Source organism: Rissa tridactyla, chromosome 7 (assembly GCF_028500815.1).
Source record: "Rissa tridactyla isolate bRisTri1 chromosome 7, bRisTri1.patW.cur.20221130, whole genome shotgun sequence".
NCBI classification, from domain to species: Eukaryota; Metazoa; Chordata; class Aves; order Charadriiformes; family Laridae; genus Rissa; species Rissa tridactyla.
In genome coordinates, this window is record NC_071472.1 from 16,936,489 (window position 1) to 16,952,772 (window position 16,284).

General features: G+C 52.7%; 1 protein-coding gene across 1 annotated transcript in view; it reads left to right on the forward strand.

The window, feature by feature from the left end:
- The first annotated feature begins 457 nt into the window (after positions 1-457).
- The window catches only part of IGFBP2 (insulin like growth factor binding protein 2), a 66,650-nt gene continuing 50,823 nt past the window's right edge, over positions 458-16,284 (forward strand). The window contains exon 1 of the mRNA XM_054209250.1: positions 458-860. Within this exon, the coding sequence (XP_054065225.1) occupies positions 458-860 (403 nt within the window). The remainder of the gene's footprint in view (positions 861-16,284) is intronic.

Here is a 16,284-nt window from a genome sequence, read left to right on the forward strand (position 1 = left end):
CCCGATTACCTCCGCGTTTGTCCCTGCTCTGCCCAGCGGGGCATCCCCCGGCCTCCTTGCGAGCCAGACCCCCATCCCCGGTGGGGCAGACCCTGACCTCCACTGCGGCAAACCCTCTCCCCGTGTCGGTCCCGGACACCCCCGTTTCCCCTTTGGGCCATCCCCAACCTCCTCTGGGGCCTCCCCCGACGCCCTGTGGGGCTGACCCCCTCTCCCCTTTGGGGCAGCCCCGACCCCCGCGGGGGTGGGAGGTGGGGGGGGGGGCGGGCGCGGGGGCGGCTCTAGGACCCGGCGGCGCCGCGGCGCGCCCGGCCCCGCTCCGCTCCTTCTCCGCGCCGCTCCGCGCCTCTCCGCGCCGCTCCTCTCCCCTCCGCGCCCCGCCGCGCCGCCCGGGGAGGGGAGGGGGCCGAGCTGCCGGGTCCACCTGCCGGCCCCGCCGCCCCCCGTCAGTCCCGCCATGGCGCTCGGCGGGGTCGGTCGCGGCGGCGCGGCGCGGGCCGCCTGGCCGCGGCTGCTGGTGGCGGCGGCGGCGGCGGCGCTGGCGCTGGCGGGGCCGGCGCTGCCCGAGGTGCTGTTCCGCTGCCCGCCCTGCACGGCGGAGCGCCTGGCCGCCTGCCCCCCGGCCGCCCGCCCGCCCTGCCCGGAGCTGGTGCGGGAGCCGGGCTGCGGCTGCTGCCCGGTGTGCGCCCGCCTGGAGGCCGAGGCGTGCGGCGTCTACACCCCGCGCTGCGCCGCCGGCTTGCGCTGCTACCCCGACCCCGGCGCCGAGCTGCCGCTCCAAGCCCTGGTGCAGGGACAGGGCACCTGCGCCCGCCGCCGCGACACGGCCGAGTACGGCGCCAGCGCAGAGCGCCCCGCAGGTGAGCAGCGCCCGGCACCGCGCAGCCCGCACCGGCCGCCGCGGGGAACCGCGCACCCGGCGCCCCGCGCAGCGGCAGCGGGCCGCCGGCGACCTGGTGATGAGGACGGGGCGCCGTGCGCTGGGCACCGGGCAGCGCGCGCTGGGGACCGGGCACCGGGCGTGGGGGACCGCGCACCGGCGACCGAGCGCCGGGGACCGGGCGTTGTGCCCTGCGCACCGGGGACCGAGCGCTGGTGACCGTGCACCGGGCGTGGGGGGGCTCGGGGGACCGCGCACCGGGGACCGAGCCGTGGGGACCGTGCATTGTGCCCTGCGCACCGGGCGTGGGGCACCGGGCAATGGGGACCGAGCCCCGGGGACTGTGCATTGTGTCCTGAGCACCGGGGACCGAGCCCTGGGGACCGTGTGTTGTGCACTGCGCACCGGGCGTGGGGCACCGGAGACGGAGCGCCGGGCGCTGGATACCGTGCACCAGAGGGGCTTGGGGGCAGCGAGCGATGGGGTAGCGGGGCACCAGCACGTCCAGGGGGCAAAGAGGTCCTAAAGGGTGGCCCAGAGAGGATCCTCCCGGGGCAGAGGGACCCCTCGGGAGGGCAGGGAAGGGGCATCCCTGCGGGAAAAGAGAGAGTCCAGGGAGGGACAAAGCGGGCAGGAATGAGAGAGGTGCTGGAGTTGAGGAAGGAGTGTGACTGCATCCCTGGGGGTGTGGGGGAAAGGGGGTATCTGGGGGTGCAGCTAAACCGGGGGTTAGAGAGCGAGGTTTCCTTGGCACAGAGCAGGAACCCCAGGGTCGGGTTGTAATGAGCGGGGGGGGGGGGGGGGGGGGGCGGGGGCAAGGATGCAGGGACTGCCCCGGGAGCAGGGGGTAGGTTGGTGTCTTCTAGAGATGAGAACCCATGGGTGAAGTCTGGGGAGATGCAGCTGAGGGGGAGTCCTTCGGGGAGCAGAGGGAGGTGGAAGTGCAGATTTGGGTTTGATCGGGGAGTAAAAGCACCCCGGAGAGTGATGGGCGCCCCAAAGATACTGGGAGAGGCGGTGTGGGAGGACCATATGATATGCTGCCTGGTGGGAAGGGGTTGGCTGTGGGGCTGCGGGGGCCCTGCTGTGTGCGGACTCCATTCCCTACGGCCACCGTCCCAGCAGAGCCCACCTTGGAGCTGGGGTGGCCTCTGCCATGGGGACCCTGGTCCCCTCTGCCTCCCATGGTCCAGGCACTGGGTGCCAGGAGGAAGAGGAGCATCCCCTGAGGGCAGAGCCCCGAGGATGCCGACAGGCTCTTGACCTGTTGCTGCGATTGCTGTGGGAGCGAGCGCTCCTGGGGATGCTGATGCAACAGAGCTTGGTTTTATTAATGCCTCCTCTCTCTTGAGATCAGCATCCCTCTGTGGGATGTTGAAAATTGCCGAATTGGGTCTGGGAGTAGAAACCAGCACTTTCTCCTTGGAACTCACCCCTCCTTGATTTCTGCCTCCTTGCTGGTTTTACTCCCCTGGCTAAGACCGGGGCTCTGACCCTGTTTGCATAACTAGTTCAGCAGCACGACTTTGAATTCCCTCCCTTCCCTCTTGTTGAGGCTTTATTTAAAAGGGAGTGCAGCCGGGGACCTGCACATGCTGCTCTGCTCAAAGGGGGAGAAATGGAGGGAGGGGGATGGAGAAAAACCTGCAGCGGGGAAAACTTCTGTGCGTTGCAAGCTGCTGCTTCCGTGCACCCAGGCTGCGATGGCTGCGACTGCTGCGGTCCCCACGCCTGTCCCCACTCCTGTCCCCCCTCCTGTCCCCCCCCTCCTTTGCCCTGCTGCAAAGGGCTGTAGAGAGCCGGGAGTCTGGAGAACACGTTGATGTGAAATCTTGCTTGACTACAGAATATGAGTGTCAAGGGAGTGAATTTTACACTCTCCAGAAGAAACCAAGGGCATTGAGATTTAAAGAATCTGGGGCTGACTTCCAGGCTTATGCTTTTACAAGAAACTGGGCGGGGGGAAGAAAGCATTGCAGTGATGGGTTGAGAGGTGATTTTCTGAGTTAATGCTGCCTTTTTTTTTTTTGCTTTTACGGACTTTATTTCAGAATTTTTATGTTACTTCACTGGGTATTTTGCTTGATTTTATTATCCTTATTCCTTTATAATGGATGTGATTTATTTCACTGTTATCTCCGTGCGTAATACACACACGTAAACATCACAGTTTAAGAACACTTCAATGTATGTGGTGCTTTGTAATGTCCATAGGGGTTGAATAATAAAAATACTGGCACATCCTTAACCAGCATGATGTGAAACATGCAGTTGGAATATTCACAGTCGAGCATGTCTTGGCAGAGGCAGCTTGGACATCCAGAAAAGGGTTTGCTCTCTTCAGATTACAAAACTTTTAACAGGTTGTTGTAGCCATTAGAAAAAAAAACACAAACAAAAACCAACAATAAAACCAAACCCCCAAACAAAAACAAGACCCGAGTCTGGCAGCTTCACTTGATACTCTTCTGTTCAGCCTCACATGGTCGGTCGCTTCCCTCTGCAGCGTGCCTGCAAAACGTATAACAAAACGTATACGAGGGAGAGTGTGCTTTTTGTTTAAAGCAGTGACAGGGAAGAGCAGGGAGTGGAATTCCCTTTCAAATGCTGATGTCAAGCCAGTTTCAAGAGTGCCCTGAGAGCAGGTTTTTGCCTGCAAAAGGCAGGTGTTGAGGCTTTTTTTTTTTTTTTTTTTTAAATGTGCTTAAAGGTATTTGCCCTTTTTCCCCTTTCCAGCTTGAAAAGGTTCCTTTGGCTGATTCAGGGCTGGAATGCAGAGCTCGTGCTATTCCTAAATTAAGAGGTTGGCAAGTTTTTTTGTCCCTGATGAGAGGCAGAACGATTGCCCAAATGAAACAAGAAATAAAACTCTGCAAATTCTCCTGCTGTGGCTCCAGCATTGTTTAGTCTTCCACTTAGGTCTGCAAAGCCAATCCTGAAATGGTTGTAGGCGGAAAGTAACATAAACCACCATGTAGCTAGGAAGCAGAGGATGTTGCTCATTGCACAAGAGGCTTTGGGTATTTTGAAGATGTTGGGAATGTTGGAACAAAATAGCAGCAGTCTGTGGAAATCAGGCTGAGAACTTCTACCCCACCCCCCCGGGGGAGGCGAGTGCATGAACTCCCACCGACGGTGGGAGCGAGACGGAGGCTCGGCACCTCCAGGGATCAGCGCCTCTGGAATAGTTTCGATGCCACGGGACCACACTGTTTTACAGTTTATTTCAGGTCACCGTGTCACAAACTTTACGTACTGCTGAGTGGAACCGCCTGAGCTGGGGACAGAGGGTTGTTACTGCGCGCGTGATGCTGCCGGAGGGTTCGTGCCAGTCTTGAGTGTGTTTATTCTTCCAGTGCCTCAGCGAGATCGGCATGTTGTTTTGCAGGTGGGCTAAACGATGTGCCCGAAATCCTCCAGGACACGGGGAGCAGAGCGGGGACTGTCTGAACGTCATGTTAGCAGTCTGCGTCTTTGCAGATCAGTCCCCGATAGCCATCTTCTCTCCAAGCAGGTCTAGGACCAAATGGGTCCCGGAGACACAATATGCTTTGAGAGGCATATCTGGTAGCGTTGGGGTCTCTCAGCCTCGCCAGTCTCAGCCAGAGGGTGAGGATGCTGCCTTCTGCTTTGGAGTCAGGGGCTTGCGTGGTCTTGGCCAGCTCTCAGCTGCAATGTCCCTCTCCCTTCCTTCTGCTGGGTTTAGCTCTCACCTTGTGTTGGAGGAGGCTGGCTCAGGAGCTAATCCTGCAGAAAGCCAGCCCCAGGAAACAAGCCAATGGTTTTCTGTCAGATCACTGACCTGAACTGGCTCAAGGTGCAGCAGGGTGCCAATGCTGCTCCAAGGTGGGAACTTGTGCTTGGAGATGGAGTAGGGCAGATCTTAGTGATGTCAGCAAATGTCCTAAGTTGTCTTGCCCAAGTTATGAGAATCCCTGAAGAACAATCTGTTTTCTCCTAATGGAGACAAGGTCCTAGGAATAAAACTTGTTCCACTCTGAAAAAAAGGGCTCTTGAGCCACTGTTCAAAGCTGACCAGTTAAGGGATTTTTTTTCCCCTTTATCAGAGCAATTCAGTTGGGTTTGTAGTATTGTTTTATTTTGTTGTTGGGATATTTGTACTAATTCAGCGGGATCTGCCTCAGAACCCACTGCTGGCTATTGAGTCCTGCTTTGGAATCTCACTGCTTTATTAAAACAAATGTGGTTTTTTTAGTCCACGCCAGTGCAAAGTAACCTTTCCAAATGGAAAGAGAGCTGTGCAAAGAATGTGGCCTCAGGCAAACTTGAACTTGCAGGGCTGGGGTTGCCTCATTCACCTGGTCAGGGTCTCCACTTTGAACTCCCATGATACCAAACCAGCGTCAAAATAGTTAACTGTTAACAACGCGGCTCGTTTTAGCATCCAACTAAAATCCTTATTTGGGTAGCCCCAAATGCCACACATCCTTCCTTATGGGTCAGATGTCAAAACCTCCATTTCCCCTTGGCAGGCAACTGCTAAAAGACAGCTTAATGTATTGCTCCAAAACACAGAAGACTCTGGGGTTGGAGGTAGCATAATATAGGAGGAATTTTAACAGCAACTTGAAAACCATGCCAGTTATGCTATGAGCGCATTTTTCACCTCCACCGAATTGCCAGGAAGACTTCTGCTTTTCTCCTCCTTTTATAAGCAAATGAAGCGTCCATCACGAACTGCATGTGCGTGTGTGTGTCTGTCCTTCCGCCCCCACAACTTCTGAGCCCGTCAGTCAAGTTGGCCAGATCTAGCGCAGCAGTGGAGGTCCTGAAGGCACTCTGTTGCTAAAAAGTGGGCGAGGGGTAGAGGAGAGCCACGCTACGAGTGTCCCCCTGGTCCCATGTTAGATGCCTCTTGAGACAGAAGCACATGAGCGAGGGGGAGATTAGCTACAAGTGCTGCAACCAGGCGTTCAGCCTGGCTTATGCAAGCTTGGACATTGCTAGACACCAGAGAAGCCAACCGCAAGAACCAAATCCACAGGAGCGTGTTAATATGTCCACAGCCACTACAGCAGCTCTGCCCAGGCTAAACCGAATGTCGGCAGAGCTCCTTGCTGTGGAAGACATTATTAAAATTGAAATACAATTAATAACAGCTCTAAGGATGATATGTGAATGAAAAAAAAAAAAATCCCACACAGCTCATCTCTCCTTGCTGCCTCTGGGGCTTTTCCAGTAGGTGGACCAGGTCTCCAAGTTCCTTCATAGCAACTGTGTCTGGTCAAGAGCTAACCTGGTCAGACCCAGGGCTGGCTGTCATCTTTAAGTATTAAGACAGTAAATAACACCTTGTGGAGCAGCTTCTTGAAAATAATGCTACCCCCTGCCCCACTTTCACTTGAGTTTGCTTTAGGAGGGGTGATGATGGTGTGAAAATGGTGGTTTGGAGGGAAGGGGAAGCCTGAGAAGATTTAAAGGCTCTGGCCCAAAGGAGAAATGTGTTTTCATGCTGTCCCTTGGCAAATGATCTGTTTCCTTCTTGCCCTTTGCAGTTGTTTCCTTTCCTCTGGGTTTCAGGCTCATACTCGCTGAGCATGGTATTTGTCAAGGGAACAGTAAGAAGCCCCGTCTGTGAGAAAGTCCATGTCGTTTGTTTTATCCACATCCAGGAATTGAGCCGAGATAAACAATTCAGGAGGCAAAACAGTGAAAACTGGAATGTGAGAGGTGTGTTTGTGTATGGCTCCGTACTAGACCTGGCTGCAATATTAGCTGGGGATAATTTATCTGCCCCACGAGTGGCTGTTGCTGTTACCCACAAACACGACTGGATTTGTGAAGACAGGGTTTCATCCCAGTGGCCAGCAATACTCCTGTACCTGTTTTTCCTGGTCCTGTGTTCAGCACTGGGGACCTGGGAGGAACAGCAGTTTCCTTGGTGGATTTTTTTGCGTTTGTGCTTGGATTCCAGCTTTCTGAGCATGGTCGCAGCTGCCTTCCTTGCTGGGGCTCAGATTCCTTCAGGGAAGGTCTTTTGCTTTAGGCAGACAGAGTAAGAGGAAGGCCAAGGTAAAATGTAGAGATGCTTTTAAAGCATTTCTGTTACAGGAGGAGGGCTGAGCTTGGTGGTGTATGAATTCCTGGTTTCTTTCCTTGAATCAGGGTGAAATACGTAACTTTGATCCACTGGCCGCTTAGCAGACCCCTTCCGAATCAGAGGGATGCAAACCCCTTGTCACGGCATGCGCTTCCACTATCGCTTCCACCCATCTTCCCCCCAGCTCTTCCTCGGGGAGGTGCTGCCTAAATTGGTGCATGTGTGACCACTTTTGAGGGTGTCCTTTAGCAGCACATATTGAACGCATTGAGCTTGGCTTTCCAACATGTCCTTGCTGACTATTTGCGTCTGCCAGAAGAGGCAGGTTTGTCCTCAGTGGAAGAGCGAGTTGCGTTAGGTGTCCCTTTGCTGTGTGACATGCGGCAAGATGCTACTTCATAGGTGCCGAGCATACTATGGGATTTGGAGGCTAACCGTGGCACGTGCTCCTGGTGGCGACTCAGGAGAGAAGGAAAAATCCTTGCTGGGTGTCCTAACGTGTTGTGCAGCTTATTCTTGGCTGCCTTTCATCCCTGCTGAGCTGATCTTGTGACAGTCGTGCCCCATTCCCTCCCTGTCCTTGTGCACATCCTCATGGTCCATCATACATGTCTTGGTCCTTGCCTGGAACCTCGGGTGAGCCATGATGGGGAGTTAACCCAACCAAATCTTCACTTTTCTGGAAGGATGAGTTTTCTGCCGGTTTAGCAGATTGCAGATTCAGTCTTACTATTATTTCCAGAAAGACAAACTACCTTCAGCAGATTCAGTCTCTGACTGAAACATCCTTGCCCACCTTCAGCAGTCACTGCCAGCAAGCTCAGAGGTGTTTCTCATTCGCAAACTGGCCAAGTGTGACCTCATTAAACGTGCGCGTTGACATATAATTATGAGCGAACATGATGTGGTGGTGATCCTGGGCAAAGGCTTAAGAGAAAGGGGTTAGCGCACAGTTATCGGAGCTTTGCTGCAGCCCAGCATTTGACAGCTTGTTGTAACTGCATTATTGATTGTCTTCTGTTCGGTGTTTTGCCCCACATGTAATTTAGCCAGATACCAGTGGGAAGATAAAGTCTCTCGCTGCATCAGCTTACGGCAGAAATAAATTGTTTTAGAAAGGAAAGGGTCACTAATCATGTGCCTTTCTTACGGACTGGAATACTGGGAAACATCAGGTCACTTTTATAAGCCTTAAACTATCCTTTGACATTGTGGCTTTTATTCTGAAGAAAGCAGCACTGTGCCTCTTGGCTGGTAAGGGAACAAGTTCACTGCCTGGTGCTCTCTGTAGTCAAAGATCCCATTAATTCTGCCGGCCGCGAGGAACGATTTCTTGGTATTTCATTCTGGACTGTAATTGAGAGTGACACAAAGCGCTGGTGGGAATTGGACCGTGTTGAAATCCCTGCTTTTCCTTACAATTTTCTGCAGATAAAACAGCTCAGGTGGGATGAGGGGGTTCCTAATGCTCTGCCCTTGGAATTAATAACGTCTCCGACACCTCACTAACTGGAGGTGAGATGAAAGAGGGGCTTTTGTGCCTCCTCGCAGCTTGTCCTTGTAGCCAGGTGATGCAGGATACATACAGTGGTGACATGCTGTTGAAGTCACTAGCATGGCATTGTCTGTGGGAGAGTCCTGTAGTCCTATAATGTTGGGAAAATTCATGAAGCCTTGCCTGGTATTTCTGCTGGAGTTCACAGCAAGATTTCCCTGTAAGATCTTGCTTTTCAGACTTCAGCCAGGGCAGTCTGTTCTCAGCTCTTCCGGCTAGTCGTAGAAGATCCAATCCATGCTAATGGACTTCTCTTGGCTAGGTGGGGAGGTTTTCTGATAACCTTCACATGTTGTCCTCTTGCTGTTTTAAGTTAAAAGTAGAAAAGGGTGGGCACCTAATGTCCATGTCCCAGGAGTGCTTGCTCTTCAGTCTGTTGAAGGCGTTTTTGTGCTTTTGGGTGTCCTCCAAGACATTTTTCATACCTCCAAAGATCAGGTGTGTTTTCCCTTAGTGTGGCCTGTTTCCTGTAGGGTCTGGAGTGCCCTATATTTTAGAAGTCCCAAATTCTGCCCTCAAGGGGAGCAGGACAGATCCTGAGCAGCCCCAGTGAAGGCAGAAGAGCAGAAGCAGTGAAGCTTGCCAGAATCTGACCTTTTTTTTGTATCTGGGAAGTTGCTCGGGGGTCATTTTCTGTTTGAATCCAGGAGGTTTTGTCTGTGGCACTCGGCATGCCGTTTGGCTGCGGGCTGAGCCGGGGGAGATGCAGGTTTTGGGACCAGCACGATGGCAGCCCTCCCACACAGCCCATGTGGAAACGCTCGTCTCCCGTTGCTTTCAGCGGGCGAGCGGCTTGCCTCCATCTGCTGCTGTTTCATCTGGCACTTCAAAAGCAAGCAGAAATGGGGAGAGGAACTCAGGTTTAGCGAAGAGGAATGGCATGAGGAGGAAGAGCAGGAGGGGTGGCCGATGTGGGGCTTCACCGTCCTGCACCATTGGAGCCCGGGGCTGGTGCTGGGGCTCTGCCCTGGCAGGGACGTGGAGCTACTGAGGCTGTGGATAATCTGGGGTGCCTGGCTTGGGGGCTCCCCAAGGTGCCTGGTTTGTGTCCTCTGGGTCCTGACCACCGTGAGAGTTTGGTGTGGGGGTTGTAGGGTCAGGGTGGTTGGCCACCATGGTGTTCCGGTTTGCAGTGAGGCTACCCCAGCAACCCCAGGGCTTTCCGTGGCTGTTTTCTGTTCCTCCTGGTCCTCCTCGCTCAACCTGCAGTGCCTTTGCTAAAACCAAATTCCAGTTACACTGGTGAATTGTCTTGCTTCTTGGGGACACTTGTCACAGATGTTGCAATCCACTCTCCACACGGTAGCTAGTTTGCTCTTCTAGGTTTGCAGCTGAACCAGCGCAAGGAAAATGCTGAGTGATAATACTATGGTGAGTCTTATCACTGCTTTCTGAAGGTTGGAAGATCTGCTCCAGGCTCCATCCCAGGCTCTGGCAAGGCATTTCTTAGTCCAACTGGTCAAGGACAAAGTTCCTGTGGCGGAACCTCTCCCTATCTGCACTACTGGGCTCCAACAGCCATTCTTTTTCCAGCACAGTACCCACCACTAACCAAGGGCCATGAGTTTGATACAATCCCTGATGTGTAGAGGGCACTTTCCATTCTTCTGAACGTCATATAAACCAGATTGATATAATGGCAGGACAATCACTGTAGCACCATCTTGATCTGACTGTGATGGGAATGGACAGGTAAACCATCTGCCATGGTGGAAACTGGGATGAGGAGGCCTAAAGCAATGGGTGGCCATGTTAGGGGACCTTTTCCTTTGGCCATGGTGAACAGTGCTGCCTCCATGGATTGTGCAGAGGTGTATTTTGGGAGGATTTTGTTTAGACTGTTAGAAATCCAGGTTGTTACAGATGGTCCGTTACACAGGACATTTGGGGCAGAAGGTCTGGATTGCTGGTGGTGTTCAGGGAATATGCCCATTCCTGGGACTGGATCGTGAGACAGCACTAGAGGTACTATTTTGAAGGTAACTTTCTATCCCATCACTGAATTTAAAAAGCTGTCCAGAATTGGGGGAGAAAAACGAGACTATGGCAAAATGGTGCCTTCTTACGCAATAGGTCGTCTCCCTGTGGGTATTCTGAGTAATTTTTTTGTTGTTGATTTTAGTGACTAAAATAAGTTTATTCCATGCTTTTTTCCCCTGCCAGGCCCTGCAGACCCTGTCACCCCCAGCTCTCAGGCAGAGAGACAGATTCCATTAATTCTTATGCATTATTGAGGGATTTCAGTCAATGAGATTCTTGCCTGGAATTTCTCTGTGGAGGAGCCCAGCTTCCCACTGCCTGCAGATGGGATCCGAAAAGCTCAGCCTCCTAGCACACCCAGCTGGGTGGTGGGAATACAACTTCTGATGTCTCCAGGACAAATTCAGACAAATTCAGGGCACCTGTCACTGAGAGCATCGCCAAGGCTGGGCAGGTGAAAACAGTTGGTCTGCAGGGCTTGGAATAATGCTGAAATGCCTGATTTGGGCTGATTTTGGAGGTCCAGACCTCTGTGCGCGTGACTGGGGCATGCTTTCTGGGGGCACTGGGAGGAATTTGGCATGGAGCCCTCTGAGGCAACTTTCTTGTTTAGTAAAACTGGGGCTATGGGAGGCGGTGTGAGGAAATAACAACATCCACTTTGGTTTCTGCAGTCCCTGTCCCGGGGGCTGGTCGGGTGTTGCAGGAGGCCACAGGAATCCTGCTCGTGACCACAGCCAGATTAATGGCCATTTTGGCAGCTTTTCAGGAGCGAGGAATTTGGCCACTTTCACAATAATGGCTAGAAATTCCACATGAATTAATTAGTTTTATTACGGGACATGTCCTTCCTGCTCCTCTAGGGCTGCTTGAAACACTGAACTCATTACACGAAGAAATGAAAATAAGACTAAAAATAAGAGCTGGTGTCCCAAGCCTTTGTGAGGAAACACGCAGAGTATACCGACGTCCTCCACCAGACGTGCTTCCCAAGCTGTGGCTTTTGGCCAGATGAGATCTAACCCCAAGTTTTAGATCCACTGCAGCCACTAAAACACCCCAGCCTTCTCCACCAGGGTGTCTTCTCTCAGCCTCTGCTCAGCTTAAACCATTCATCGAGGTGTCGTAATTACCCCCACAGTTTCAGTTTGATGCAGTGTTTGGATCTGACCCTTGGATGCTGCACGTGGAGGCTGCACACCTTCAGCCTCCTCTCCCCATAGGATGGGTTTCCATAGCGCTGTTCCTACCTTGCAAGGACACCGTTTGCTTCTGTGGTAGTAAAGTGCTTGGAAATACACTTGGGAAAGGCTGCTCTGCATTTGAGTTTTGGTCAAGAGTATGCCGTAAAAATGACAGCATGGGTCTTTGGAAAGGTCTGCTCGAGATTACTCAGAATAATGTTAGATTGATGTCAAACCAGGACAGTTGAGTAAATATTTTGGGAGCCCAGAGCTGATAACTTTCCCTTGCTTACGTTTGTGGGGAGTCAGCCTGTAGAAACGTATTGACTCTCACATGGCGTTTAAACAAAGGTTGTTCACGGACTCAGTGTGCTTTTATTTTGATTTCTTTTTAGAAGCGCTGATGTTGTTCTTGAGATCTGCATGCTGGTAAGGGTCAGGTGTGCAAAATGCACACTGCTTGCCGGTCGTCCCGGTGTTTGCTTTATGAATATTGCTTCAGATACTTGTGTTTGGACCGGGGGTTCTCCTTTTGAGTCTAACCCCTCCTTTCTGCTCAGCCCCACCTTTGTGAACTAGGGCTTGACTTGTTTGCTTTTCCCCCCCCCCTTATTTTGGGTGAAGGGAGTTCAACATGGCAAAGGGGAGGTGGCAAAGTTCCTGCAGGTCCCGCTACACAAAGGGTGGTCTGGTTGGTGCTCAGCCCTCTTGGGACCTGTGACCCTCATCCCACAGGGACTAAGGCCGGCTGAACTGCCAAAGGGCTGAAACACAGAATTTTCAGCATTAACAAAATGTGCCTGGTAGAAAAAGAGTAAAAATTGATAATGCAGACATAGATTCTTCTAATCTCAGACAGCTGGAAAGCTCCTGTCTTTCTAGTAATGTTTGTTATTGATTTCTGTCATTGCTTTCCTCAATTTTTCTGTTTATTCTTTTTATCAGGCTGGTTTCAAGGATTTGTTACCTTAACCCCTGGCCATTAGGTTTGTCCTGCACGTGCTGAAACCGACCTTTGCAAATTCAGACCACGCTGAAAGCGCTGGGACGGTGCAGAGATGACCGAGCAGCAGACCAAGCTGGCCAAAGGTCTATCAAGCCCAGAATCCTGCCTTAGGTGGTAGCCAGCGGCGCACAAATTGGGAGTTTATGAAAAGCGTATGGAGTGAGCCTTGCGAGGTGGGAACAGTGCTAGGGAAACCCACTGCACTGCCTGTGATTTCAGGGATTTCTGAAGCACAGCCTGGTCTGCCAGCTGCTCACAGAGGCACAACCTTCTTTGTTGTGCGATCTGCCCTCCTGACTTCTAGCAGTGGGGATTCAAGTGCTGGGGGAGGCAAGCAAACCCTTGTCTGTGTGCCTTGAGGCTTCGGGATAGGAAGAACTCCACATACAAGACCAATTTGGGATTGCTCTTAAAAATACAATTTGCGGCCTTTTCCCATCTCCTGCTGCCTTTTGCATCCAGGAACAACAACCGTGATGAGAAGGGAGGTCCCACTGTTTGGGCTGTGCCCACTGGAAGCACAGCCCTGCCCAGGTCTGTTTTTAACCTGAGTTACGTGCTAGGAGAGTTCAGCCTCCAGGTTGTGGTTGTCAGCAGTGTCCTGTCCCTTGGAACTCATCAGCCCTAGCAGAGCTGAAATGTCCCGGCTGACATAAAAAACTGGTTGCGATTGAAATGCAGTGGCTCCCTATAAATATTTAACTGTCTGTGTTTGTTGTTTTTTTTTTTTTCTTTTTCCAGTTCTTCTCTTTTATTTTCTCGGCCTATGTGGGGGTAGTCAACTGAATGCATATCCCCTCCATGGCATCCTGTGATGAAGCTGCGTTTTTGGCAGTTAAATTGTGCATCTTGCTTGTCTCCCGTCACCATTACCCGTGCTCAGGACCGACATCGAGCTCAGTGTTGAGTGTGTGAATGCTCCTGTGCGAGTGTTTACAACCCACCATGGGCTGCCCACTGCCATATAAATTACATCCTGAGAAGCTCTGCAGAGCCTTTTGCAGCACTTCTCTTGAAGCGGTGGACTCCCATCAGATTTTTAATGGGGGAAGTTCCCAACATTTTGTCCAAGAAAGATCTGTGAATGGGAGGAACTTCAGGCTGCATGGCAGAAAGCATCTGCAATGCAAGGCTGCAATTAGTGTGGTAACACAATGAAGAAGGTGCCTCTGTGAGCAGCTGACAGACTGGGCTGTGCTTTGGAAATCCCTTGAAATCGCGGGTTGAGCGGTGCCGGCAGCGTGACCCGAGCTGAGCTGACTGCCTGGTGCCGGTACCTGGGGCTTCTTCTGCAAGGTGTCCAGCCTGCCCTGTGCTGGAGTAAGCCCAAGACGGGTCCCTCTCTTCTCTCTCCAACCGTGGAAGCATGCATGGTGCCCAGAGGGCATGTAGCCACAGTCTGGGAGGGACTGGGACATGGCAGACCAGATACTGTCCCTGTGATGGAGCTGGGGAGTTCTAGGGAAGCAACGCCACGAGGTAGAGTCTCTCCCCGTCACAGCCCAACGTGGAGCAAAAGCAATTTCCCCGTCATGATGGTGGTGAATGGCTGCCTTTCAGAGCCAGCGACGTGGCATTGGTTCCCTTCCGCTCTGAACCCACCGCAGGCCGTGCGGTGCTGCCGTCATGCCCTGGCTTGCGCGTCGGAGAGCGGGGCTTTGCTGTTTTCAGCTGGTGAGTCAGACCCTGAGCGGCCTCAGGCCAGGGCTGCAGGTTTGCCCTTTTTCCAGCTAGACACATGCATCTGCTTTAAGGCAGCCAAGGCACAGAGCGGGCGAGACAGAACCTCCCCAAAAACCCCGCAGCTCCCCAAGGAGCCAGCGTGGGGACCTCGGAGCGGGTTTAGACACCACAAAGTTTGGGCAAACACATGGTGTAATGCTGCCCGGAGAGACTTCTGTCCGGGGGCTTTCCTGTAGAGAGACGCACCCGGGAAGCAGAAATAGCAAGTGACTAAACGTCACGGTTACATTCCTGCCATCTGAAAAGAGCTCCCTATTTTCTTTTGGCTGTGACAATTAACTTCCCTTTTCTCCTCCCTGAGTGGGCAGGCTGGCTCCCGGTGGCCGTGCCCTCACGGCGGATACACAGGACGGTCCAGGTCAGGCTGAAAGGAAAACTCTCCTACTGGGGGCTTTTCACTGTTGTGTTCCTTTCTAAAGAAAATGTGCAGGACTTTTCCTGTCCCTTGTGAAGGCCAAGATGCAGGTCCGTAGCTGGAATAGGGTAAGACTGGCCTCATTTGGGAGCTTGTCTGAGTTTCGAGCCACTCGCTTCCCTCCCGCATCCCCAGTCTGAGCTGCGTGGGGTGGGGGCTGTTTGTTATTCATGTAATTAATCACATCCCTCCCCGACTGTGGTTCTGCTGTCGCCAGGCACAGACCGGCCACGGGCACCTGGGTTTGGTCCCGGCTGCACTGTGAAAGCCCCATCTGGAAGTCAAGGAAGCTGAGGCAGGTGCTGCTGGGCGTGCTGTTCTTGGGAATACTTATCCTTTGGAAGACCCGGTGGTGGGATTGTATCTCAGGAGAGCAAGTTTCTTAGACTGAACAGCCTGCTAGTTGCTCCAGGGATGAACGCTACAGAAACCATGATGGTGCCACATGTCGCTTAGTTTGAAGATGCCAGGGTGAGGCAAACACTGAAAAGGCTCCAATGCAAAATCCTCTGCAATTTCTTGGAGTTTATTTTGATATTCTTTCCAATAGCAGAAGCCTGGACTTTTGTGGGATGGGAGATTACCTTACCGAGGGGTAAGGAATGATCCAGCTGCTGCACCCAGGAGAAGTCAAGAGCTTGGTCCTGATTTGCAAAGGGCTTTTGGGGGCCCTCTGGGATCTCCTTGGTGCCGGGAAGAAAATATGCAGCGTTATACCCATGCTGACCACGTGCATTCAGGCCAGGGTGTTCATCCCAGCCCCTCGTGCCTTCTTCCTTTGCTGCCGTTTTCTTCCCTAGAGCCCTGTACATTTTTCCCATTGCTTTTTTTTTTTGGTCAGCAGGTTTATTTTTTCCCTGCTGTAAAGTGCTGCGCTCCCTTTCTTCCTCTTGTTTTCTCTTGCTGCCTTTCTGCCAGCCTCACCTTCTCTCCCCGTGCTGGCTCTCAGATTTACTTTGCATATTTTCAGCGGGGTGCTCGCAGGCTCATTTTGACCTGTCTGGCTTGGTGAAGACCTGCTGAAACCTGCTGTTGCTCCAGAGAGAAGAGGCGTCAGGGGCTATCCTGCCGGGGTGGGAGGGTCAGGCGCTGAGCTCTGCGTGAGCACGTCTGGGAGCTCGTGGAGGTGACATGCTCTGGGTTTGGAGTATGATGGAGTACACATGTTGGTTCCTGCTTGGGGCTGATCATTTCGGTTTGGCTGCCAAACCATTAAAAAAAAAAAAAAGAAAAAAAAGAAAAAAAAGAGCAAAATTAAGGTTTTATTCACGTAACTTTGAAATATTGGCATTTCTCCGTGGGAGCTTAAAAGAACCTTGAAACAAGCTTGCAAAGGTATTGAGGGAGACCAGCAGCAAAACCAGTTTCCCATTTGATCACTTTAAAGAAAGCAAAGGGAATGAACAGCCAGACTCCCAAAGATGGCCCTGAAAAGCATGCTCCCAGTTTACCCAGTGACC